We start from the raw sequence: 22,152 nt of genomic DNA on the forward strand, positions 1-22,152 counted from the left end.
CTTGCACTTTGATAAGGCATTTCATTTCTTAGATTTGGGAAATTTCTTCTATAATTTTGTTGAAAATATTTTCTATGCCTTGGATATAAGCATCTTCTATATTTATGATTCATAGGTGTGTTCTTTTTATACTATCCCCAAATTGCTTCATATTTTGTTCCTATTTAGTGTGTATGTGAGTGTGTGTATGAGTGTGTGTGTGTGTGTGTGTGTGTGTGTGTGTGTGTGCATGTTTTAGTTTAACACTTTCTTTCACTGAGCAATTCAATTCCTGTACCTTATCTTCAAGGACTGATATTCTCTCTTCCACTTGCTCCATTCTTTTGATGAGGAATTCCACTGAGGTTTTTATATTTTATTTTAGTAATTGAATTCTTCACTTAAAGTTTCATTTCACTTTGAGCTTTCTTCAGAAATTGTTCCTTTTTTTAATTCAACTTTCCTATTCTGGATTCTTTATTTCATTCAGCTGTTCGTATTTCTTAGGGTCTTTTTTCCAGAATGCATGCATGTCCTCTTTGAAGTCCTTGTACATATTTAGAAGAATTTTGAAATGATTGTCTTGTCACCAATTAGGTTTCTCTTCTCAGGTGACATTGCAGTGTGTACACTGTTTTTATAAGGAGAAATATTGTCTTCATTCTTCACATTTAAAAATTTTTTAGGATTGTACTTAGGCATCTGGAATTAGAATTTTGATTGGTGTTTCTTGGTACTGGTCTCATATTTGTTCAGCAGGTGTTTGGATTTTTGTTTGCTGCTACCAAAACTTTCCAGGGTATGGACCAGCTGAGTGATGTTTGCTGTTGACTTGGGAATGGGTTATGAGACGTTTTCTCCCCCAGCACATGGGGGTATGTGAACTTCTAGGCTCAGGAGCAAACATTCTGTAGAGTAGGTAGAGCCTCCCTACTCATCTCCAGAAGTCAGTGGAAGTTCCACACAATTCTATAGGTGTTCCTCTGTTGGCAGGGGTTGGGGTCACAGTGGGATGGGGCAGTGCTCCCTGGGGACTGCAGGAAGGATGTTACAGCGTCTTCAGTTGTGGGTGAATTTGGCGGAGGCAAGGTTGGAGGTCTGTACCTGGATTCTAGGTCTTAGGACCCCTAGGGGTCTCTGGGTGGGGTAGAAGGAGACAGATACTTCGTGTTGTATCTGGCCTTAGGAAGGTTTCTGGGGGTGCCTGCTTGGAGTTTAGCAGGTAGACATGACTGTGGTTCTGGCACCTGTGATGGGAAAGACCTCTGTCTGCCTTGGGACAAGGCTCTGGGCTGAGCAGGACCTACCTGTGGGTCTTGCTTCTGAAGGAGCCATAGAGTTTGAACTTGTGGCTACAGACAGGGAGGGTTTTATATCTGGGCTCAGAGTGAAGATCTGTGGCTTCATTTCTACCTGGGGTCTGGGGTTTGGGTTTTGCATGGAGCCACCTAGATGTTCTGGGCTGTGGGATGAAAGTGAAGGTAGGTTCTGGGGTGATGACTGAATCTTTGGGACATATAGGCGACTGGAGAGTCTGTGGTGCTGAGTTGGCTGGGGTCTAGGGAATGCCAAAGGGAGGAAGAGTTGGAGATCCCTGGCAAGTGGTGGGGTTTTGGACTGTATTTTTTGATGAAAATTTTCTATCCAGGGAGGAAACACGGTTTTGCAATTCTGACACATGAATATGTGTGTATATCACATTATTGCTAAAAATGTGCAAAAAGTGTAAATAAAATAATTTTATTTTTAAACAGCATACACTACACTTTGCAAATAAATGTCTGTATTTGCTCATTCATCTATGTTTGTATAAATGAGTAAAGGCTGGGTAATGTATATGTGAAAATTCTATTTGTATTTACCAGTGATTAGTAAGATTAAAGCAATTTGTTTTCTTTGTCATTTTTACACATTTCATTGTCTTGAATATTTTTTTAACATTTTATTAGAATGAACCACATAAATTATTGATTTCATATGTGAGAAATGATTGCATAAGAGCAATTTCATATTATTCAATAAAAGCTATGATTCATAGGGGAGGTGTGTGATACAATCTACTACCGTGAGATGGAAGCTGAATTCTCAGAATACTGGTTTACAGTAGAATATGAGAACATGTGATAATTGTCAGAAAGATGAACAGATACATGTTCATATAAAATGTATATGTACTTATTGAAATATTTTTCTTGTTCATACAGTACATTTGTTTCTCAGTGTCAAATTTAGATTGTAAATCAGTTACATCATCTGAAGAATCTCAGTGGAATAACTTTACTTATCTCTTACTGGTAAAGCTCTGGGTTTTGAAAGCAAAGAAGCATGTAAGACCAGTTATACTAGGTTTGCTAGTAATGGTTTGCTGATGATGGAACAATGCCCAGCAGATTGCCTTTATCCTACTGGGAGTTTTGGATAGCAACGAGGGAGTTTCAGTATTGAATATACATGCAGAGTTGAAGATGGGAGGAAATAAATATAATTCCTTTCAACTAGCTTTTATTAGAGCCTTGACACTGAAAGAGTTGTCACTGATACCCCTGTTCCTGCACCTTAAGTGCTCTGCATGAAGATTTAAGTTTTATGGCATCCTTGTCTACAAACCTTTCTATAGGAATTGGGTGAGAAAATAGTATTTAATTTTACTGTAATTTTTCAAAGTTAAATAATTCCAGCATCAAAATTTCTCATAAGGTATAAATATAGGTGGAATTATCTTTGTTAGAGAAATTATTTAACAAATAAAACATAAAGAAGTTCTGACTTTCTCTAAATTGCTAGGGACTGATAGGTATGTATTTGTGGACCAAACTTTTGAACTCGATTGTGTGAATTTTCCAGAGTCCCCATGGTTACCCTCTATGCTATGCTTTTATTTTAATAGCTCTATGCTACTAATAATAGCAAAGAATCATAGTATTATATTCTATTTGAGGGAATGCATCTTAGAAAGCCCAGAACAATGTTGTGAAACTAACTCAGAGTGGAACTGAGATTCATAGGTTCTGAAAATTTCAGTTACCTGTCCTTGATTTAAATACTGTGAAAAACTAAATCTGTTGAATATTTGATTAAAATACTGTTTCTAAATTTTAGTCTGGAAATTTTCCAGAATCAGGAATAATTTCCAGTAACTGAGCATCATAAGTTTATGTGATTTCTTAAGCAGTATATGGCTGCTTTCTCACATGGTCTTGGTTTCATGGAATAATTAAAAGTATGTAAAAAGAAAGAGTTCACCACACTGGAAGCATGAGTTTCATCATTATAGCCTTGGAAGATATAGAATAAAGATAATTTTGTAGTATTTTAGATATGATAGTAAAACAATAATTATTATAGATACATCAGCTTCTCTATTAATGTTTTTTCATGCCTAGTAAAACTCCATTTTTTTCCCTATTCCCAGTAAAGCTGAATGATCACAGATTGCACAGGATTGTTTCACTATTTAAATAAAACTCCAAACCCAAGACACTTTTCTATATTTTAATTTTTCTCCATATTTTTGTTGCTTTAAAATTATTTTTAACATATATGCTCTTTCCACAAATTATATTTCCCTTTAATTTTTTCCATTATTTCATTTTTCAAGGCAAAGAATTTTTCAAGGCAAAGTAGATGTGTTGAGAAAATTCATTTCTTAAAATTATGGATTGGGTATGAGGTTGTTAACTAATTCTGGAATTAGTAACTAAAATTAGTTCTGAACTGTATGTTGATAGAAACCCATTTGACTGATATTGTCATAATATCTACTCCTACACATCCAGTAATTAGACAATCAAGCCTGCTGTTTCAATTGTAGATGACCAATACAGGGATGTGAATATACAAGCTATTTAGTGCACAGAATTATGCATTTTTGTCAGTATAGATACACACTGTCATGGTGTGGACTAGGATTCTTCTTTCCTGTATTTTTATGGGAACTGTTCTCATTTCCTTGATTTCTTACATTTGTAGGCAAATGCTGAGGTTTGATTTGTATGCTTTCCCTAGTTTATCTATAGTTATTATCAATCAATTTGTTTTAGCTTTTTTGAATTCAAATATTGAAAAACCCTGGACCTTCCACTGTTTTCTTCTTTTGTGATATTTCACTTTGAAATTTGAAATTTCACTCATGAAATCAAAAAGATCTTAATGATATTTTGCACATTTTAGTGAGGAAAAATACAAAGGTCTAATAGATCTGAGATGGTTTTTATGAATTTATAATCAGGTAACAATGGTAAATGAAAGAAAACAGCATAAATAAGATTTTAAGTTACCATCTTATTGTCAATGTGTTTTCATGAAAGAATTATGCATATAATTAATATCAAAGACAGTTAATTTCTGTGCTTTACAAAATATTCAAAATATATGAAAATAGAAAAAATATCATTTGAGAGTGGAAAGGTACTAGGAAATGTGGGAAAGGAAATAGGAGAAGCATTGTATGTTCAAATATATTATATACTTGAATGAAAATGTTATTAGACAAACCATTACTATATAGTGAATATATTATCATAAAATACATTAATAATTTCATGAGAAGTTGAAAAAGATGCTTTTCAAATTCAGTCTTTTAAAAATATTTTAATATGAGATGTATTGTGTATTTTGTCATTATAAATATCTATACAATATATCTGTTATATTTGTATGTATCATTTATAGGAATTGAGACTAATATGCATAAAGCTAACAATTTGGTGTCTCTGGCCTCTTCATTTGCCTTTCTGTTACTTAATTGTAAAACACTACATATCAAAATTGTTTAAAAAATACTTCCTCTTCCTCCTTTAAAAAGGAAAAACAATATATATCCATATATTTTGATTAAAGAACATATGAAACATAGGGAAATGAGAACATAATCTGACACCTTTGTCCATTGGTCTTGACTATATTTTCTTTGCCTTTTTTTCTCTTTGTAGGGTGCACTCTGTGAGGCTGTGATGGAGGGGAACAAGACCCAAGTGACAGAGTTTTTTCTCAAAGGAATAACAGATCGTCCAGATCTGCAAGTCCCCCTGTTCCTGGTGTTCTTGTTGATTTATGTCACTACCATGGTGGGCAACCTTGGGTTAAACTTTCTCATCTGGAAGGACCCCAACCTTCATACCCCCATGTACCTGTTCCTTGGACATTTAGCTTTTGCTGATGCATGTATTTCATCCTCTGTCACTCCAAAGATGCTTATGAAATTTTTAAATAAGAATGACATGATAGCTCTGGGTGAGTGTTTTGCCCAATATTATTTTTTTTGTTACAGTGCAACCACAGAAATTTTCCTACTGGTAGCAATGGCTTATGACCGCTATGTGGCCATATGCAACCCTTTGCTCTATCTAGTGGTGATGTCCAAAAGGCTCTGCACTTTGTTAATTAGCCTATCATATATAATCGGTTTTGTAAACTGTGCAATTAATATAGGGTTATTATTTAGGTTAACCTTCTGTAGGTCCAATATAATAGATCATTTTTACTGTGAAATCCTGCCACTCTATACAATTTCTTGCACTGATCCATCTCTTAATACACTGGTGGTGTTTATTTGTGCTTCTTCTATACAAATTAGTACTTCTGTTACTATTGTAGTCTCTTATGTCAGAATCTTATTTGCTGTGATGAAAATGAAGTCTTCGAAGAGCAGAAGGAAAGCCTTCTTCACCTGCAGTGCCCATCTTTTCTCTGTCTCTATGTTCTATGGCACTCTGCTCTTCATGTATGTGAGCCATGGCTCTGGACCAGGGAAACAGCAGAACAAGGTGTATTCGCTCTTCTATACCGTTGTAATTCCTCTGCTAAATCCCTTTATTTATAGTTTAAGAAACAAGGAAGTTTTAGGTGCTCTGAGGAAACACATAAAATTATAACCTTTTTCTGAAAAGTTCAAGATACATTGTTTTAATTTTCTTTCCTTTCATATGGCTCATAATATTTGGTCCTGTGTTTTGCATGTAGTAGAAATTTTGTATAATGTTAATTAATGGAATAAAAATATAGACTACAAATGCTTGTCTTGCTAATATAATTATTAGGATAGCTAATTTGATCTTAAGAGAAGAATTGGTTATTGTTTAATTTCATACTCATTCTCATTGAAAAGTTAATTTATCAAATTAATGCATTTTTTAGGTTAATGTATTCTTGTTTTCCAATACATATGTTTTCAAAGTCTTTTCTAAAATTTTATTCAGGCTTTGTACATTTCATACTACAGTTATTTATCAATTTTATGTCCCCTCCGCCATCCCTGCCCACCCCATCCTGGACCTCATGTATTCCACCACACGTGTTAAATCCTATCTAGTCAAGTATTTGTACCCAGATGTCCTTTGGTGCAAATTCATCCACTGGAATCTAGTCAGCCTATCCAGAGCTCTTAAGTAAGCTGTATTCTCCCTGACCCAGTAGTCATCAATCTCAAATAGCTCCCAGACTAAGGCTGGCCCACCACCTATTTTCATAGCTCCACTCCAGACCCTTGTCTGATTGAATTGGCATAAGTCTTGTGCTCAGTGCCACCATTCCCACAAGTTCACATGTGCAAACGTCCAGTGGCCTGAAAGCTTTTTCTTTCTTATGTTCATGAACCAGCCCTGGCTCTTACAATTTTAACCTCTTCCCTAATGTTTCCTGAGCCTTGGGTGGGAGAGTTTTAATATAGGAGTCGTATCCAGGGACACACTCTTCAGTCTCTTGTTCTTTAAAAAATGGCCAGTTGTGGCTTCTGTGTGCATTGGACTCTTGTATAAGGAAGCTTCACTAGTGAGAGTTGAGGAATGCACTAATTTTCTCTCTACCCTGTTCTGTTATGTTCCATGAACCTTAGTTGTTTAGGTTCACCTGCAGATATGGGACCTAGGACTGGGCATCTCCCAAAAGTATGTTCTCTGGGTATGACCAGTAGTGGAATTATGCAGTTTCTACCATCTGTTTCAAAAGAAGTTTCTTTGATCAGTGATGTACAATATGCTTATCTGTAAATATAAAGCTCCATATTTAGCATATTGTGAGAAATTTCTTTTGTATAGAGATATTACAGAGATAGGGTTTACTCTAGGATATATGAACTCTCCAGCCATGTGTGTTTGGCTGCATTTACAATGCCACTCACATTCACTGTGAGGCTTTTAATTCCAATTAGATAGCTGCTGATTACTTCCCTGATAACAGTGCCATTAATGCACAAATAGAAGTAGTTTGCTGTGCTGGTTGTTATGGTTATGAAGCTTTAGGGTTGCGTTGAAACACTGATTGGTTTTTCTCTTTAAGCAGCTTGCATTAGTGCCATGTAGAACTATGAGAGGAAAACTTCAGTTAGAAGACTTCCCAATCAGTACCTGCTCCATTGCTCCAAGTCTTGTGTCTGAAGTGTCCAGTCTTTAGCAGTAGGGTCTTATCTTCCAGTTTTGGGAGATAACCAAGAGCTCTGGCAATCACCTGTATTACTTTGGGAGTCTCTTGAACCACTATGACCAACCATTCGAAGGTAAGTCTCTCCTATTTGACACTGTATTCCTTGCCATACACATGTCCCCAAGCATACATATGCACTAATGTGCACTTCTCAGGTGGTTCAGGAGGCAACACATTACCCTCTGGCTTCCATAACCTGCCAAGATTCAATCAACTCTACTCTCTCTCTCTCTCCCCTCCAACCTTTCCCATCCCCTTTGAATTTATATTATTGAAAAGAAAATTAAAGGTATATAAATCCTTTCTTTACAACAATTTTTTATCTGGACATGGTGACACATGCTTTAATCCCAGCATTAGAGAGGCAGAGGCAAGCAGATCACTGTCAGATCAAGGACAGCATGGTTTACACAGTGACTTCCAGGCCAGTCAGCTATAGAGAGATGCTGACTCAAAGGAAAAAACAACAGCAAAAACAACAACAGCATCAAAACAATGTATTTTTGACTTCTAAATAATTGTTGTGAAAGGATCATTTAATATATGCATAATTATATGACCAATAAATAGGTAAATAGTTGTTATGCTAAATATGACAAGGAATATAATTTTATGAACATGAAATATTTCTTTTAAAAACATTTTATCATTTTTAAAATTTTTTATTTATGAGTACTGTTTACATGTAAGTACACCTGTATTATGCAATGCCCATGGAGGTCAGAAGAGGGCATAAGATCCCTTGGAAATGGAGTTACTGATGATTGTTAACTGCCATGTGGGTGCTGGGAATGGAACACAGGTCTTCTGTAAGGGCAGCAAGTGTTCTTAATTGCTGAGCCATCTCTCCCGCCCCAAAATGAATATTTCTTGAAATTTAGGAATAGTCTTGAGTTAAATATATCTGCTATATTCATTGTAAGTTCATAAAAATTAAGAATAAAAATATGTAAATTTTTATGGAGCATAAAAACTTTGAATTCTTATAAAAGGTCTATTTTGTAACATGATTAATTATATTTAAATATAACTGTTTAGAAGCTTTTTCCATGTCTTCGTATATAATCTTCTTTTATCTAATCTGTTATTTGTCCTCTGAATTAAATATATCAAGCAAAATGATGATCTTTATTTCATACAAAACTATGAAAATATATTAGATAAACTAACTTCTATGATGACTATGTTAGGTGTCAAAATTATGATAATTATTTCAACTCAGTTCTGTGAGATTATCACCAAGAAATTAAAGCAGTGCCTCATGGGGCTTTTACCATCTAAATTTATTCTAATTGTGGTTATGGAGGACAGAATGATATACCACAAATGCAGAGCTGAGGAATGAAACTCAAATGCCTTAAATTTTTCTATTTATTTAATAAAATGACATTTATGTTTACAAATAGGTTTATTTTATTAATTTTTTGTGTATTTCATACAGAACAGCTCAAAAATTCTTAATCGTCTTTGTATCCCCATCCCCACTGGCATCCTTAAACACAAAAACAGAAACAAAAACAAAAACAAAAACAAAAAAAACCATGTACATGTCTACCTATTAATCATTTTCAGAATACCATCAGCCCTCATGGTGTAAATAGCCAAGGATTCATGAGAAAAATCAATACAGTTAACTCACTAACACTAAGACATCACTGAACTAACATTCAGACAAAAGCAAAAAGGACTAATGCCCCCTTGTTCACAGTTTGATAGATTAATTCTATTTGGCTAAAATAATAAAAGCATTTCAAGAAGGGTTCATTATGTATTTGATGTCCTGCATTAAGCAATATACTAAATTCTGAATGAAAGGTTATTAGCCAATTTTCATAAAAATTAAAAATTAAATAATTTTTTTAAAGCCAGCAAGTAGTAAATGTATTTAAGAAGCTAATTAGAATGAATGCCGTGACTTCATTAGAACACCACTGATCATGATATATTTTTTCTGAATAAAGCATTAGTATTATCTATTTGGCTAATAGTGTTAGCAATTTCTCTACAATATTTAACAAGATAAATTGGGAGTAGCACACCAGGGGCAGAAATGTCAACAAGTAGCTGTGAGGCCTTTTGGCCACTGCTGTGGATAATAAGAAATCTGTCTCAAGCTGAGGCCTTAGCCAGAGGGAAACTGATTAGAGCAGGAGAGGGATATGATGTTGGCCTCTTCGGTACCGACCTCTGACCTTGCCAGTAAATTTGATAAGAAAAAAAAGGAGATGGAGGTGTTGGCATGCTGCTTTTGACATCTAGGAGGTCAAAGGGAAAAAAAGCCCATATCAGAATGATAATAAAAGGCCCATCTTGGGATCCTAAAGCCTGGAACCCCTGGGAAGAGTCAGGTAATAAGAAGAAGGAAGTGACCTAGAGACAGTGGAAGGTGCTCCTCGGGTCCAACATTTAATTCAAAGAAAGGGAAAATCCATAGTCCAACATGCTGATGTAGGTGTTAACGATAGCCCAGTGCAGGACACCATGGTAATCAGAAAATACTCAGCACCAGAACCATTAGAACTGGGAAAGACATTTAAACAAGTTATGAAGGGGCCTTTGGCCATCTGGCTTGTGAGGCTATGGGACATGGGGCAGAGGGAATCATTTTAAGTTCTACAGAAGCAGAAAAGTCAAGCAACATAACCACTCATCCCTCTTTGAGACAAAGACTTCACAATTTAAAGCAATATGAGAGAAACCAGTCCATGATGGATTTGCTTGTACAATCCATTTGGGACACATGGGTATCTCCAGCTGAGTTTCCAAAGAATACTAGAGACTGGAAAACCATAGTTGCTGAATCACATGACCAATTTGTATTCATGTGTAATGGACCTTCAGAGTAACTTCCCCAGGTTATCTCCACATCGCAAGGTTTGTTATGGGATGGTACCCTGGGAACTAGCCCTGTTACCATGCCCTCCTTCTGTAAGGAGGTTCCACTATGTAAATGACATAATGCTAACTTTTGAGTGCCTTAAAGATTTGGTAGCTCATTTGGGAGACATGCAAGTGTACCTGAAAGAGCAATGGGAGAAGAGTCGCCCCACCCCCTCTGAGGCTCAGGGATATTCATGGAAGAGGCAGGTGGAAAGTTCTGTAAGAGCCAGAGGAAGAGGGTTAAGTGTGATCTGGATGTTCCTCTGACCCTGTGATGACAAGTCATGGACCCATGTCCTCACACTCTGCACAGGAGTCAATCCCCTTCCCTCTTCCAGCCAATTGGTTGACCACAGCTTCTTTCAGGGGAGGGGTTAAGGGTATAACCTGGGAAAACCACAAGGCTGGTCTCTTGCCATGTTGTAAGGCTGTCTGGAACCATGGGTTTTATGTTTGGGTGTGGACCGTCAGACACAGTTTTGAATGGAGGGATGACAGCTCTTCTCTAAGTAAACCTACACCCCAAGCCCAATTAGGAAGTCCAATAAACTTGTTAAGATTCTTCAAACTGGGGTTAGGAAAATTCTTTTTGCAGATTGTCTCAAAGACAATGGGGGATAGAATTTGATGAACAGAAAACTATATAAAGAACTATGGGACTAAGTGAGGAAAATTTTCCCATACACTTAAAAAAAAAACCTTAAGTACAGAAGGAACCCTATGAGAATGGAAGAAAACCTTACTAGAAGCAATCCAGTTATTAAAATTCTGATGCTAGAGGTGTTTGTTCCATTTTGAGCTGTTGGCCAGAGAGGCCTTAGAAATCCCCAAACAATAAAAGTCATTGCCAATAATGTTGGCTGTACACTTGAAGTGGATGGTAAAATCATATTTCTGAAGATACTGCATAATGTGAATGCAGGAGAGGGAGAAATTAACCTTGGACTGAACTGAAAACTCCTTCCTACTGGATGGATGACTTTCATAGTGCCAGAGGATGACATGCAGATGACTGGGAGAGAAATAGCCTCTGTAATTCTGCTCAACAACAGACCCCACATGCTGCACTATTAACATGCCAAACAAGATATTCCAGCTGGTGCAATAGTGAATGGCATGTCTAGTGTATACACAACCAGCAAGTTTTTCATTGGCTCTAATGCCCACTCCTAGAAGTGGGACAAATATCTGGTATGCTAGGCCAACCCCCTTTGTCAGGGGAGGATATATATAAGGCCTCAGTCAGGAAGCCACTGCAATTGTTCTTTTAGATAGATGTGATGCACCTGTTGATGTACCATCCAAGCTTTTGTGTTTATGCCCAAAGGTTAAATTATTATAGCAGCCACTGTTTAGATGTTCTTGGATCTTGTTGTTTGTGTTTTTATAGTAGATGGAATCCCACTAAAATTGGTCAACAGGCCATGTAAAACAGATGATGCAGAGACTGAAAGTTCAGTGTCTTGCCACAATGGGAGGAAGATCATCCCACACCTATCACCCCAAGACTCAGGGACTTTTGCAGAAGAGATTGGCAGGAAGAATGTAAGAGCCAGAGGAAGGGGTGGGATGTTACCTGAAAGTGTCCTCTGACCACTATGCTGGCAAGCTATAGTCACACCTCCTTCCCAATCTTGTCAAGGAGTTGATGGGGGAGTCCATTACACCATCCACCCAATCAGTGAAACTTAGTTGCACATGGGGGATGGGCCAAGGATACATAATCCAAGAATGCCATGAGGCACCTCTCTTGATATTTTGTGCAGCTCTCAGGAAGTCACAGGATCTATATTTGAGTGTGGACTTTTCAATGTAGCCATGAATGGGAGGAGTGCCACTCTTCTGTAAATAAACCTCCACCCTATGCTTGGTTAGCAAGCCTATTAAACTCAGGGGTTTTAAAAAAGAAAAGGGGCTGTAATTATTCTGGAATAATAGGAAACTGTAATTATTCCACCAAAGTTGACCCCCATGTTGGCAAATCATTTGATCTATGATTTATTATTCTTATTTTCCCCCTCAAACTTCATACTTCAAGTTATTTCTGAAAAAAAAATGTGTTAAAAATTGCCTCTTTTGGAAAATTAAAAAAAAAGGATCCATTACAGAAGTGTGGGAAACAATCTACAACATTGCTAGAATTTGCATTCCCAGAATACTAGTTTTTAAATATCACATACTATGAGAACATTTGATAGGTGTGAGAAAGAAGAGTAATACACTTATTCATATATAATGTGTGTGCATTCATTAAACTTTTTTTGTGCAGTACAGTTTGTATGGTGTTCAGAGTCAAATTTTAGCGGCAAATCCATTGCATCATTTAATGACTCTCAATGGAGTAAACATTAATTTTATTTCTACTTGACCTATAATACTCTGATTTTAGAAAGAAACTTTTGTAAGATCAGCTACACTGGGCTTGTTAGTAATAATTTGCTGATTAGTCAATAATGCCCAGCAGATTGACATTATCCTACAGGGAGTTTTGGCAGCATTGAGGGTGTTACAGAATTGGCTTCACACACAAAGTTGAGGTTGGGAAGAAATAAATATCCTCTCCAAAGTGCTCTTAAAGAAAATTGACACGGGAAGAGTTCTTATTGATTTTCTTATTCCTGTATCTTAAATAGTCTTCATGAAGATTTAGGTTTTATGACAGCCATGCTTATACAACGTTTTATAGGAACTGGTGAGAAAACAATATTTTATTTTACTGCCATTTTTCAAAGGTATCAAGTGTTTCTCATAAAGTGCCAATATAGGAGGAAATATCTTTCTTATAATTTATTTATCTAGTAAATAGGAAATGAAAAAACCCTGATTGAAAAAGACTTAAAAATTTTGTACCATTTGTTACCCGTGGAGTCAACAGTTATTTATTTGTAACCAAAGATTTTATCTCAATCATGTAAAGCTGTCATAGTTCATTTGGTTAATCTCAATGTTATTCTTTCTTATTAATAGCAGTAAAGAATCATACTCTTATAGACTACTGGAGAGAATGCATCTTAGAAAACCCAGCAGATTGTTCTGAATCCTTGAAAAGATGATTTGTAACTTGTTTATGTATAATAGTAATTCAGATACAGAATTGAGAGTCATAGGTTTTGAAAATTTGTGTTTTGTACCCATCATTAAGATAATGTTATGGAACCAATGTGCTGAACATCTATCAAGTAAAATATTCTTTTGACATTTCTTTGGAAATCTTTTAGAATCAGGAATAATTTACAGTGCCTGAACATCATAGGTGTGTGACTTCTTAGGCAGTCTATGCCTGCTTCCTTACATGGTTTTGATTTACATTACATTCCTGGAAATATGTAGAAAAGAAAAGATTACCAAATTGGCAACATCAGTTTTAGCAGTATCTTTCTCACATATATAAAATAAAATAATCTTCTTTTGAGATTTGATAGTGGAACAATGAATAAATATGGCAAATGTACCAGGAGCTCTGCTAATGTGCTTAAATGCCTTATAAAACTTGAAAAAATTTACTTTTTAGTACTCCCAAAAAATATGAAGAAGATGATATTAACAGGTTAGTTCCTTTAGTTAAGTAAAATGAAAAATTCTAGACTCTTTATTCATCTTGATTCAGTTCTATATATGGTCACTGCTTGATGAATGTATTTTGCATATGATTTTTCTACAGACTGCATTTTTCTTTATTTCTGTTGTTTCTTCAGTTTCTAATGCAGATGTTTTGAGAAAATTGCTTGTAGGACATCAGATATTTGAGTATGAAGTTTTTAGCCCTTTCTACAAAGAATTGGTAAGTACAGTATAAAAGCAAAAGTTATGTGTTGTTAGGAAACCTATTTGATCTTTCATATGACTGAATCCATGACTAGACATGCTCATTGAAGAGTTAGTTTGGCCTGATGTTTCTAACTGACCAGTTCTTATTGTAGACCACTAGTTGAGGTATATTAATACACAAACCACATGATGTCCAGAAATTATACATATTTTGTCATTGCAGAAATGTACTGTAGTAGTGATGACTTGTATTCCTGTCTCCTTGGGTCTCTATGTATCTGCCATCTGTTCTCCTGCTTATTTCATTCATGGATGCATGTAGAACTTTTTTGCTTTACCTATTATATCTATGATTTTTATCAATCAATTCATTTAAGATTTTCCATCATTTGATTTTCTATCTAAAATTATATTTTTTTCCAACAAGTTTGAATTCAGATGTTAAAACATTGGCCAATCATTCTACTCTGGTTTCTTTTTTAATATTATATTCTACTTCCAATTTGATAATTTGACTTATGAAATTCAAAGGATATAATGATTCTTTTCATGCATTTTATTGATTTGGCAACACAAAGGTTTACTGAAAATTTGTGATGGATGTTATGATACATAATCAGGTAGCATAATGATAAAGGATACAAAACAGAAGAAAGAGCATTTAAATTTCCATTTGATTACTCAAAATTAATGCCTTAATATGGAAGAACTGTATATATAATTAATACCAAAGACAGTGAATTTCTGTGTCATAAAATTTTGGAAGCTATATATGTAATGAAAGTAGAAAGAATATGATTTATGAAGGGAGTGTAGAGCTAGGAGAAGGAGGATAAAAGGAAGATGCTCTTTGGTTGTGAATATGTTTAAAGTACCTCATATACTTGAATGAAAATGCCATTATGTAAACTATTACTTTGCATAATGAGCATATTTTCATTCAATTGTAGAAAAAAGCTCATGAGAAAGTGAAAAAGAGACTGCTAAAATTAAGCTAGTTTTGGTGGCATTTTATTATAAATTATATTATTAAACTTGTCATAAATTCTGTATACATTATATCTTTCATATATGTATATAACTTATAGTGAGTCAGACTAACATAAATAAGGCCAAATAAATTGGTGCCTCTGGCCTTATAAATTACCTTTCAGATAATGACATGTTACAATTACTGTATATCCAAATTATTTATGGAAAAGTTGCTATTTAGAATATGCTTTAAATTTGGGAAACACTACATTTTTATATTTGTTGGTTAAGGAGACCATGAAATTTAGAATGTGAGTTATTATCTGATACCATGCTCAATGAGTCTGCCTTCTTTTTCTTTACAGTAAGCAGCTTGAAAGGATGTGATGGAGGAAAACAAAACCCAGGTGACTGAATTCATTTTCAAAGGAATAACAGATCGTCCAGAGCTTCAAGTGCCCCTGTTCCTGGTGTTCTTGTTGATTTATGTCACTACCATAGTGGGCAACCTTGGGTTAATCTTTCTCATCTGGAAGGACCCCAACCTTCACACCCCCATGTACCTGTTCCTTGGAAATTTAGCTTTGGCAGATGCCTGTACTTCATCCTCAGTGACTCCAAAGATGCTCATGAAATTTTTAAATAAGAATGATATGATATCCATGGGTGAGTGTTTTGCCCAATTTTACTTTTTTTGTTACAGTGCAACCACAGGAATTTTCCTACTGGTAGCAATGGCCTATGACCGCTATGTGGCCATATGCAACCCTTTGCTCTACCTAGTGGTGATGTCCAAGAAACTCTGTAGTTTATTAATCAGTATATCATACATAATTGGATTTCTAAACCCCATAGTTCATGTAGGATTATTATTTAGGTTAACTTTCTGTAAGTCCAACATCATAGATCATTTTTACTGTGAAATTATGCCACTCTATACAATTTCTTGTACTGATCCATCTCTTAATGCATTAGTGGCTTTCATCTTTGCTTCTTCTATACAGATTAGTACTTCTGTTACTATTGTGGTCTCTTATGGCCGTGTCTTATTTGCTGTTCTGAAAATGAAGTCTGAGAAGGGCAGAAGGAAAGCCTTCTTCACCTGCAGTGCCCATCTGCTCTCTGTCTCCTTGTTCTATGGCACTCTGCTTTTCATGTACGTGAGCCCTGGTTCTAGATCAGGTAAACATCAAGATAAAATGTACTCACTCTTCTACACTATTGTAATTCCTCTGCTAAATCCCTTTATCTATAGTTTAAGAAACAAGGAAGTCTTAGGTGCTCTGAGAAAACTCATGAAAACATAACTTTTTTGAAAAGTTCAAGCCCCTTTCTGTTTTTCTCTGTTTTCATATGCTTTGCAATCCTTGCATCAGTAGAATTTTCACATATTGTTAAAAAAAGAAGTAAAGATTTAGACTGCAAACACCTGTCTTGGTAGTGTTGTTGTGAAAATAGCTAATGAGTACTTTAATATCCATTCTTAGTTATTCGTTGATTTTAAATTTAGACACAAAGTGAAAGGAAACTCAATAAATTATTCTTTTTATTAGATAAACTCTTTTCTTCTAAATAAGGGTGTCTTAAAAGTCTTTTGAATTTATGTTATTGAAGGAAAAAACTCAACCAGTACATATCTTTTATTTAAAACCAAATTTTGTCCTCTTAAATAATTCTTGAGAAAGGTTCATTCCACAGCTTTTCTTTAGATGATATGTGACATCATATTACCAATCTGTAAGTCAGTAACTGTAATCCTCAGTGTGACAAGGAATGCCATCTTAAGCAATTAAGACAATATTGCTTGAGATTTACATCTAGTATTGAGTTAAATATTTTTGTCACATTCATTGAAATTTTAAAATTGATAATTAGAAACAAAATAAAAATGTAAAGGAACTTAAAAAGAAAATTTTTTAATTTTTATACAACTTCAGCCTTTTAATTTATGAATGAGCGTTGTGGCACAATCCAATTTCTACACAGATATCAACTGATAAATATATTTTCCTGATACCTAAAACTTCTTAATAACATAAAGAGGGTTACGTTTTTATAATCAAATGTAAGACTGCTTCTATCAGACTAGTATGTGTGTACTCTTTTGTTTCTCTGACTTTATTGGATATTGTCTTTTTCACTATGTAAGATAAAGGAGATTTCAACATATATCTGAGTCTTTATTTTAAATATAAGAAACAGATACTCCCCGGGCTACCTGGGGGTCACAGTACTCATGTTCCAGACCAGCCTGGTAAGCTAGCCAGAATCTCACCCACCCTACCTCCTCCACACTCCCAGGACTAGCTTGCACTGTGCTACAGACCAGCACGGTGGGGGTAGGTAGAATCTTGGCAACCCTGCTTCTCTCTCCACAGTCATTGAAGTAGCTATGATTGTCCACAGTCCACACCAGACCAGCCTGGAAAAAACTTTGTCCCTCTAATAAAAGATCAAGTGTGTGATTAGATCACTTGCACTGAAGGATAACTGAGGACACTAACTTGACTTGATCGGCCTTAACATAAATGACAGAATGCATGAAATCCAATGGGGGAGGTGTCTACGAGAGGGTGCTGCTGATAAGGAGGCTATAAAGATGATTAAGATGCTATATCTGAAATATTTAAAAATTCAGTAGTAATGTATAAAAAGAAAGAAAATTTGGAAATAGACGAATTAGATATACCAAATAAATAAATAAATAAATAAATGTTTAAAAATGAAAAAAAATCAACAGTGAGAATCTGAAGGATGAAGGATTGACCAACTAGCTCTTCATACCCAATGAAATCCATTAGGCTAGTACAAAATCAAACTTCCCTAACAAAGGCAGGCTAGAATTTCATATCAAACCACAACCAACAAAAGAAATCCACATGCCCAGGTCACATCATAAAAGCACAAATAATACAAAACACCAAAATAATACGTCTTTGCTAAAACCCGTTAATCTTATAGAAATGTACAATGAACATTTTAGAGGTACATCAGGACAGAGAACTTAAAAGAACAATTGTGGGGCTGGAGACATGACTCAGTGGTTAAGAGCATTGACTGCTTTTGCAGAAGACCTGAGTCTTATTCTCAGCACCCACAATGCAATTAAGAACTGTCCATGCCAGGTGATCTGATGCCCTCTTCTGACCTCCACGGACATTGCCCAACACAGGTGCACTTACACACAAGCAGGCAATACACTTATATACTTAAAATAAAAATAATAAATGAAAATAAAATAGTCATAAACATGAACAAAATTAAAGGACTTTGAACAACACACAAACAAACATCTCAATGAATTTGAATCAAAGAGGATATTAAAGAAGCTAAAGGAAATAAGAATATACTGATGAATGAAATGACAAGTATAGTTCAGAATTTGAAAAGTAAATTCACAAAATAGAAATACTGAAGAAAACTGAAGCTGAAATGAAGATGGAATTGAAAAACTTAATAACCTAATTAGAAAATTCAGTGGAAGTCTTACCAACAGACTGGATCAAGTAGAAGACAGATTATCAGGACCTGAAGTAGGACCACACAAAGAACATGAAAAACAAATTAAAAAAAAAAAAAACACTGGAAAGAAATATGGAGGCTCTATTTGACTCCACAAGAAGACCAAATCTATGAATCAAAGGCATAGAAGAAAGAGAATACCTGGTCATAGACCAGATCTTAAACATAATTATAAAAGAAAACTTTCCCAATTAAGGAAAGACATACCCATACAGATTCAAGAAGCACACAGAAAGCCAAATAGACAAGAACAGAAAAGAAACTCACCACATCATATCATTGCAAGGCAGTAAATATACAGAAGAGAGGACGTTGAGAGAAAAAAACATACATGCAAGACATGAAAGAGAAAAAAATTCCCACAAGTTAAATATAAAGGATAACCCATCAGAATACATGTGACTTTTCAATGTAAATTTTAATATCCAAAAAATCCTAGACCAGTGTATTGTACTATGTATGTGACTACAGATGTCAACCCAGATTACTTTATCCAGAAAAGCATGAAGGAGAAAGAAAAAATTTCATGACATAAACAGGGTAAAAGAATTTATGCCCAACAAACCAGCCCCACAAAGAGTACTGGAAGCAATACCATGCAATGAGGAGAGTAACTAACATAGCCAAGAGACTACAGAAAAACAACAACAACAAAATGAAGCTATAATTATGGAGACATAAAATAGGACTAAGATCACAAACAGAAGTAAAATGATAGTAACCAACACACATCTTTTGGCAATAACATTAAATATTAATAACTACAACATCCCAGTCAAAAGATATACTTTTTTTTAATTAATAAAGAAACAAAATCCATCTGGGTGTGGTGGCACACACTTTTAATCTCAGCATTCAGGAAGCAGAGGCTGACCAACCTCTGTGAGACTTAGGCCAGCCCTGTCTACAAGCAAGTTGCTGGCCAGCTGGGACCACAAGGACACTATGTCTCAAAAAAAAAATTTAAAAAGAAACAAAATCCATCCTTTTGTTGCATACAAGAACCTCCTTTTACCTTCAAGGATACACACAATCTTCGAGTGAAAGGAAGGAAAAAATATTCCAATCAAATGGAGCCAAGAAAAATTCAGGCATTATTATGTTAATATCTGACAAAATAAATTTCACACTAAAATTAGTCAGAGAAATAAATAAAGACCTTTAATACTGATCAAGGGAACAATTAACCAAGAGGACATTGCAATCCTAAATACAAATGCACCAAATTCCTGCACACCAAATATCATAAAGACAGTACTACTGCACTTCAAACACAGATTAATTCCAACTCAGAAATAGTAGATGACTTCGATGCCTTACTTTCTACAAATAGGTCATCTGGACAAAAAATAAACAGAAAAGTCAGAATTAAATGACATCATAACAATATATCTATGGAACATTCTATCCAAACACCAAAGAATACATATTCTACTCAGTAGCCAATGGAATTTTCTCTAAAACTGACCATATACTGGAATACAAAACAAATCTCTACAAATACAGAAAAATTGAAATAACTCTATGGATCCTATATTACTACAATTCAAAAAAGGTTAAAATCAACACTAAATGAGTCTCTAATAATTGCATGAACTCTTGGAAAATAAAAGCATGATACTGAACAATGAATGGGTCAAAGAAGGAATCAAGATTCCAAGAAATTAAATGAAAATGAAAGCACAACATAACAAAACCTCTGGAATACCTTCAAAGTTGTCATAAAATAAAATGGAATAATTAAAAAACAGAGTAGAAAGTAACAAAATAGAAACAAAGTAAACATTACAAAGAATCAACAAGTTTAAGAGCTAATACTTTGAAAAGATAAGCAAGATCAGTAAACTGTCAGCCCAATTAAACAAGGGAAAAATCTGATCCATTTTAACAGAATCAGAAATGAATAGGGAAATATTACAACAGAGTCTAAAGAAATCCAGGCAGGAGCCAGACTCTGAAGAAATCAAGAATATTATAAGGGAATGCTTAAAATCCTATACACCATTAAGTTAGAAAACTTAAAAGAAAATGCCTAAATTTATAGATGAATTAAACCACCAAAGTTAAACAAAGAAGAAATCAATAACTTAGAATCTTAACAAATAAGAAAATTGAAACAGTTAACAAACGAAAAACAAAACAAAAAAAGCCCAGGTACAGATTCACCATGAAATTCTACCAAATGATCAAAGAGGAAATTACAACAAATACATATTTTCTAAAAATATTTTATTTATTATTTTTATTTTATGTATATGAGTATATTGCCTGCATGTAGGTAGGTGCATCCATGTCATGCAATGCCCACAGAGGTCAGAAGAAGGTGTCAGATCCCCTGGAGCTGGAGTTACAGACAGTTGTTAGCCACTATGTGGGTGCTGGGAATGAAACCCAGGTCCTCTGCAAGAACAGTCAGAGCTCTTAACCACTGAACCATCTTTCCAGCCCCACCAATACTTCTTAAATTATTCAAAAAGCTAGAAACGGGGAGTACTTTCAAACTGTATTTCAATAAGAAAATTGAGAAAAGAAAAAGTCTCTTCAGTAAAGAATGTTGAAAAATTAATATATTTACTTGCAGAAGAATTAAATTTGACTGATATTCTCACCACATATTAAAAGTCAACTCAAAATGTGTTGAAGCCAAAGTGCAGTTTCTCCTGTCTGGCACTGTGTTCCTTGTTATATAGCCGTTGGGTATACACATGCAGTCATGTTCAGATATTGTTATGTTTATTTTTCTGGCAGGGGAATGATTTAATAAATTTCCCTCTGACTTTTCACTCCACCAAAGTTTTATTTATCTTTCCTCGCTCTCCTTGTCTAACCACCTTCCCCCCTCTCCTGTTTGAGTGCCCCATTTTCCCTTTAATAATGCCTGTCTCCTATTATCCTCCCATATCTTGAGTTTCTTCTTCCCCTATGAGTCCTTGTATGTCCTTCCCTCCAGCCATCCGAGTTGAATACCCCCATTTTCCCCATTTCTCCCTTGGTAACACCTTTTTCCTACTATTCTCTTCTTTTGGTCTCTTTCTTTCCCTTTACCTCTGCACGTTTTTCCCATTTTCCTTGCTCCTGTTGTTACATCAGGATCTTTACAATCCCCAAATGAGGGAGAGCATACATTGCTTTCTTTTCTGAGTTTGTGTGTTACTTCAGTTAGTATGTTTCATCCATTTACTTGCAAATTTCATCTTTTCTTACTGCCGAGTAGAACTCCATTGTGTATATGTACCACATTTTCATTTTTCATTCATCAGTTGGACATTTAGGCTGTTTCCATTTTTTAGCTATTGTAAAAAGAGCAGCAACAAACATGGAGATACAAGTTTGTCTACTGTAGGATGAATCATTTGGCTGTATGCCAAGGAGTGTTAGAACCAGATTGTATGGTAGATTCATTTTTAGTTTTTAAGGAGTTCTCCACACTGCTTTCCATAGTGGTTGCATGAGTTTGCATTCCCACAAGCAGTGAATGAGCTTTCCCCTTTCTCCACATCCTAGTCAGCATTTGAGGTCTTTTGTTCTCTTGATCTTATCCAGTCTGACAGGGGTAAGAATAAATCTTAAAGTGGTTTTAATTTGCATTTCCCTAATTATTAGTGATGTTGA

General features: G+C 35.1%; 2 protein-coding genes across 2 annotated transcripts; both read left to right on the top strand.

Annotated features, from left to right (window-relative positions):
• Positions 1-4,920: 4,920 nt before the first annotated feature.
• On the top strand, positions 4,921-5,857 carry LOC103725988 (olfactory receptor 5AC1-like). Its single transcript, XM_008823369.1, has one exon. It carries the CDS (start codon positions 4,932-4,934, stop codon positions 5,850-5,852), a length of 921 nt encoding a protein of 306 aa, XP_008821591.1. The 5' UTR covers positions 4,921-4,931; the 3' UTR covers positions 5,853-5,857.
• A 9,544-nt stretch (positions 5,858-15,401) lies between these two features.
• On the top strand, positions 15,402-16,325 carry LOC103725989 (olfactory receptor 5AC1-like). The gene has a single exon (XM_008823370.2). The coding sequence runs from the start codon at positions 15,405-15,407 to the stop codon at positions 16,323-16,325; it is 921 nt and encodes a 306-aa protein (XP_008821592.1). The 5' UTR covers positions 15,402-15,404.
• Positions 16,326-22,152: the final 5,827 nt, after the last annotated feature.

The sequence above is a fragment of the Nannospalax galili genome, unplaced genomic scaffold (assembly GCF_000622305.1).
Source record: "Nannospalax galili isolate Female #2095 unplaced genomic scaffold, S.galili_v1.0 scaffold929, whole genome shotgun sequence".
NCBI classification, from domain to species: domain Eukaryota; kingdom Metazoa; phylum Chordata; class Mammalia; order Rodentia; family Spalacidae; genus Nannospalax; species Nannospalax galili.

Bases quoted from the DNA above. Each gene is read 5' to 3' on its own strand.
- LOC103725988 (XM_008823369.1), top strand. From the start codon at position 4,932: ATGGAGGGGAACAAGACCCAAGTGACAGAGTTTTTTCTCAAAGGAATA.
- LOC103725989 (XM_008823370.2), top strand. From the start codon at position 15,405: ATGGAGGAAAACAAAACCCAGGTGACTGAATTCATTTTCAAAGGAATA.